Below are 6000 nucleotides of genomic sequence, written 5' to 3' on the forward strand. Positions count from 1 at the left end.
AACAATGTACTCCAAAATCCACTGGTTGGTAGCACCAACCAATCACAACTACAGCATTAGAAAACTGTAAGCCCAAATAGCATATAGACTTTGAATTGAACCCTCTTCAGAAATAATAGCACTCTGTGTTACCTAATTTGCCTATAAACTCTTATTTCTGAGGCCAGACTTTATAATCTCACTATGTCTCAATGCTGCTAGAGACAAGAAGGATATTTATTCAAATCACAGCCTAAAGACAGTAGCAGGTACAGCTTCCATGTCATCTCTCTGTCACATATATGCTAGGATAAAATAAAGAACATGCATGAGGATAAAGGAAGACCTAGATTCTAGTGTTCTTACAATCACTTATCAGCTGTATGATCTTGACTAATTCAACCACTCATCCTGAGCCTTAGCTTCCTCATTTACAATCTATGCATAAAAATAACTTAGCCTGAAAGTAAAGTGATGGGACAAATGTTGTCGCAATGATTTTTCAAGTTTAAGATCTATAACGCTATGAATTTTTAAATAACCTGAATGCTAAATACATTTTCCTTTTAAATTATCAACAAGAATCATACAATCATTTGCATTTTTAAGTTGGAAAGTTCAAAGATCATAGATCTATTAGTTTAATTTCCTCTCTGTTCAAAACAAAAGGCTAGCAGACACTTCAAAGCAAATGCCAAGGCTCAGGGGTTGGTTTAACTCTAATAAAACTCAATATATGTGAATAACAACAACAAAAACTAATTAAACTCACCATTAATTACTTCCTGTCTTTTGATCTCACAAGGCTTTAGTGCCAATAACACTTCTCGACTAACGAGCTGTTGCCAGTTGGGTGGATCTGTCTCTAAGTCATTTTCAAACTGTTCATCCTCACTTTGACTTTCTCCAAAAGCTATGCTGTCAAACCTAATGAAGAAAAAATAATGGATTCTATTTGAGGATATCACATGGACAATCGGAAATAGCACAAGTCTTTACACTACAGTAAATCAGTCATATTTCTGAAGTACTGCTTAGCACAGAGCCTGAAACATCATCCTCTCTTACAAAACAGCTTACATGTGTTATAAATACCTCTATAAATATCTTTTAAATAATTGTGTTTATTAAGAAATTTCTTTTATACTATCTAACAGATTTGTGTACAGGGTTTCTTTTCCTTTAAAACGAGGACTTTGGGGAAAAAAGATATATTTCTTAAAATATGCCCTATTGAAAGCTACTTCAGGAATACTTACTTTCGAAAGGGCTTTGGTGTCCCATGTTCAGTCACCCTAAAATGATGGAGACCAGAGAGTCAACACAAAAACAAAACGGAAATCAAGAAATTTATGACAAAGATACTCAAAATTGTGTTCAACTACAGTGGCTGATAAATAATTCTGGATATTGCAATGATTTAGTATCAAATAAATTAAAAAATATTTCAGTACCTATCTAGTATTTACTACCAGTAAGTTCTACTTCTTCCCCCAAAAAACACATGGGGGAAAAAAATGCTACAGAGTGTAGGCATACCATACAGTGAAAAACTTTTAAGCAATGTCCTAAATGCCCCTAAGATATCACTGAATTACCTTTCCACTTCCCATTCCTCCTCCTGCACTTGGTCTAATGGAGGAGGTGGGAAGTCAAATATGGTACTGGGAGTACGAGGTGTGCCATCTAAGGAGTCTCCAGATGCTGGCGTTTCTCCAACTTGCTTTGATCCTGAAAAGACACAAGTCAGGCATTCAGATGGTGTTACTAAAGACGATTAAAAAAAAAAAAAAAAAAAAAGAATTAGTAACCCACAAAGTTTCAACCTCACCCATAGCCAAATTCTTACTTAAACAATTGCAGGTTAGCTAGAAACAAAATTCTAATATAAAATTTTAAATGCACTAAAAAATAAACAGGAAAATCATTTTTAAGCAGGTTTTAAAAAATCAACATAAGATATGGCAACAACTCAGAAGGGCATATAAGGAGAAACATTCTCTTACTTTATCCTTTTTTACCCCCAGTGCCCATCTTTTTCATTCAAATTTTAGTTATTATGGGGGTCCACCTCCAAATAATAACCTCATACTTCTTTTTCTTGATTTATTATATTTAGGTAATATCTATCTCTTCTTCCTCCGAGGATTTTGCTCACTTATATGCCCCGTCTTCACTTCCCTCCCCTTTTTCTTCCCACTGTTTAATAACTATATTATTATTCCTAGTTGGCTTATTTGTTATTCCCTAAGCTTAAATGATAGAATTATATATATATATCTTTGTTCCAACAAGGCATTAGTATCTTAACTCTCCTCTATGTCAAATTAGGTATTTAGTGTCCATAACCTTCTCTTTAATTATATTTCCTTCCTTTTACCTTTCATTTCTTTCAGTTACATTTTTACTTGTATCATAAAGAGGATTTTTTACATTTCCATTCTGATCTGCAGCCACAACTAAAATATTCTGTGCTTTGCCTATTAGGTTGATTCTAAAAGTCTGAAAACAAATAGTGTGCTTACGTTATTATGACCATACACATATTGTAATACAACATACATATACATATTATTCATGCCAGCTTAAGAGGCATGTTTAGTTAGGATTATGTTTTCTTTTCTACTGGTCCAATGATACAACTCCTAGGCCACTTGAAATAGAGTATTTATTACATTAAAGTCATATACTCCATCAATTACTTTAAGATTATGCCATTTTAAAATTTTGCTTCATGTTCAAATCATGACAACTTTCTTGAACAACTCTGTTCTTCTTAGCATTTCTAAATGCCTTTCTTTTATTGCTGTCAAAGTAATATAATTTTATCAAGTCACAAACTTTTTCATCTGTTACTATAAACTGCTTAAAATCTCCTTTTCTCTTATCCCCTAGGTTCTTGTGCTCCAATCTGGAACAGCTGCTCCCTTGGCCTGTGACACAACTATCATCCTAGAACTGCCCTTCACCACTTTCCTGGGTTGTTTCCACTGTTTCCTGGCCCCCATGAGATTTTCTTTCTTAATTTTTCTCTCATTTTGCTGGAGTGTATATCTTAAATTACTTTCAAGGAAAGGGTGCATTTCAGTTAAACTCTGAATCCTGGAGTGTCTGAAAATGTCTTTATACCTTTCTTCATATTTGATGGATAGTTTGGATGGATATAGAATTCTAAGTTCAATATCATTTTCTTGCAGCAAGTTGAAGGCATGGCTCCTTTGTATTCTAGCACCTAATGTTATGAGAAATGTGACACAGCAGAATCTCCATTTTCTTTCTCTTGAAAGCTTTCAGGATTCTTTTTCTTTATCTCTGATGCACTGACATTTCCAAAGCTACTCTAGGCATGGGTCTTTTTTTAAAACATTATTATTCATTGTAGTTGGTTCCGGGTGAGCCCTTTCTGTTTGAAAGACATGTATTCTTTTTCAGCCCTGGGAAGCTCTCTTCTATCATTTCTCTAACTGCCTCTCCTCCAATTCCTCTGCTGATGTTTTGTGAAAGAGAAGAGGTTGAATCTCTGTGGTGGTTCTCTACATAATTCTTGTCTCTCCAATTTCTATCTCTTGATATCTCTGATATAGATTCTGAAATATTTCCTTGACTTTATTTTTAGGGACTTCTTTTTCCTCTTCTTATTTAATTATTAGCAGCTGTGGTGGTCTGAAAATATGTCCACAAATTCTTTGCTACTCCTCCCTTCAGCAGTGGCACCTAATTTTTCTCTCCTTGAATGTGGGCTGGATTTAGTGACTTGCTTCTAACTTGCTGAAATAAGGGGGTATATCCATACAGACTAAGTCATAAAGAAAAACACTGGGATTTCTTTCTTGCTCTCCTTTGCATCACTCTGGGAAAGTCAGCTACCACGTCAGGGAACACTCAAGCAGTTCTATGGAGAAGCCCATGTGGTGCGGAGCAGAGGCCTCCAGCAAGGAGCTAAGTCTTTCTGCCACCAGCCACCTGCGGAATCACAGAAGAGGTCTCCTGGCCCCATTAAGCTTTCAGATGGCTGGTTGACATCCTGACTACAGCTTTATGAGAGACTCCAAGCCAGAACTGCCCAGCTAAGCTGCTCTTGAGTTCCTTACCCACCAAAAATGTGAAGTAGTAAATATTTTTTATATTAAGCCATTAAGTTTTGGGGTAATTTATCACAAAGCAATTAATAACTAATAAAACAGTTATTATATGTAATAGTTACATTAAAACTTTTTGGTCTCTGTTCCTTTTTTATAACATCCTATTCTTGCTTTAGATATAATAACCTCTTTAATTTCTTCAAGAATACTACCTAATTTAGAGGTATTTTTATAAGTTCTTCTTATTACCTAAATTATTTTCTGCTAGTGGCAGTTTTTGTGTTGATTTTGTATTTTCTTTTTTATGCCACTAATATGTTTGGCATTATGTATTATCTTAGGTCTGGACTCTAATAACTTTTGCCAAAAGTGAGTAATGCTGTTCATATGTAAGAATAAAAGACTGGGCAGCTGACTTGGCTTTCCGTTCTGCTATGTGGAAGTATGGCCATTTCAGCTGGAAGCTCCTCAGAGCAGGGTAAGCCCCTGGCATGCCTACTGTCATGCTCCAGGTCCCCTAAAGTGAGCTCCAGGGCACTAATACCATGGAGGACTTAACTCCCTATACAATTCACTCAACTTGTGTAACAAAGAGCATATTCATTTTCTTCTGATACAGGAATGACAAACTGCTTATATTCTACAATGTAAGGATCAGAAGCTGCTGACATAACTGTTTTGATTACAGACCTTCAATTAATTCATCATTTTCAGCTTTACTTCTTACTCATGTACTCCGTAACTTATGCCAACTCTGAGCCCAAAGTCTCTCCTGGGTTCTAATGGACAGACTGGCTCCCAACTTGGACTCCTTAAACGAACTACAGGCTCCGACTTCCTTTATGTTGTTTTATCCATCAACCCACTCTTGCCCACTTTCAATCTCCCCCAAATTTGTTGAAATCTCTTACTGAATGATAATATCTTTTCTTCCTCTACTTCTTTTCTCTTTATGATTTTTGTTTATGCATTACCTACCATACTTTTATTTCAATGAGACATGAGAGCCATGAATTAATGCATTACTCAATCCAACATCTTCAGAATTCCATATAAGACAGAACCTCCAGACTTCTCTACAAATGTCACCCCTACTTCTTTGTCTTAAGTAAAAACTTTCCTATCCCATGGAAGGTAACCTCTTCTGCTACAGCCCTCTCAAACAGAGACTGATGTTTCGGTCATACACTGTGTACTGCAGGGTGGAGATGAGATAGAGACCCTTCTTTTTCCCCAGTACTACTTTTAGACTATTATCTTACCTTCTTATAAAAATCCCTTGCTCTACTGAGGCTCTCACTCTGAATAATATCACATGTTCTCCCCCTACCAAGAACCATCTAGCAACACTGAACCTTTGGCTGCTGGATCACAGTTTTCCTCTCTGTGCTATGATCGCATGCAGTGATCTCAATGTCTGTGGTATAAAGGTATTCAAACCCTTGGTTCCTTACCCTCTTCATCTCTAGTAACCCCCTCTTTGCCACCTTGGTGACCACTCCCACAGATTTATCCTTGATCTTGTCATACCAGAAATTGAACTGCTTCCAAAATCACCAATATAGAGAGGCATTTCCTTCTCCAAATAAAACCACCTAATTCTTCCAGCTCACTTGCTTCAGAAACCCATTATAACAAGTATGAAGAAATATGGTAATAAGCTCTTTTCTCAATTATCTACAATGACTTCCTATCTTTTTCTTTACTTTTCAAATCCCCTTTGCCCTTCTCACTAAATCCTAACTCTCAGCTAATAACCTTGCCCTTCACATACACCCCACATATCATCGCTTCTCTCCTTCTCAAAACTTTTGTTCTATTGGATACATAGTCCATCTCCCGTATTTTCAACCTCTTCCTCTCAACTGGCTTCCCCTTAGCATTAAAAAAAAAAAAAAAAAAGGGCTTCCCTGGTGGCGCAGTGGTTGCGCGTCCGCCT

The 6000-nt window shown here is 36.4% G+C and overlaps 1 protein-coding gene across 3 annotated transcripts in view; it reads right to left on the bottom strand.

The window, feature by feature from the left end:
* The window catches only part of ARHGEF12 (Rho guanine nucleotide exchange factor 12), a 150039-nt gene that overhangs the window by 24189 nt on the left and 119850 nt on the right, over nt 1-6000 (bottom strand). For all 3 annotated transcript variants that reach the window (XM_007121708.4, XM_007121707.4, XM_007121706.4), the window contains 3 exons: nt 1578-1710; nt 1239-1274; nt 752-906 (listed from right to left, as the gene is read on the bottom strand). In XM_007121708.4, the coding sequence (XP_007121770.1) occupies nt 752-906; nt 1239-1274; nt 1578-1710 (324 nt within the window). The remainder of the gene's footprint in view (nt 1-751; nt 907-1238; nt 1275-1577; nt 1711-6000) is intronic.

Source organism: Physeter macrocephalus, chromosome 16, assembly GCF_002837175.3.
Source record: "Physeter macrocephalus isolate SW-GA chromosome 16, ASM283717v5, whole genome shotgun sequence".
NCBI lineage: Eukaryota > Metazoa > Chordata > Mammalia > Artiodactyla > Physeteridae > Physeter > Physeter macrocephalus.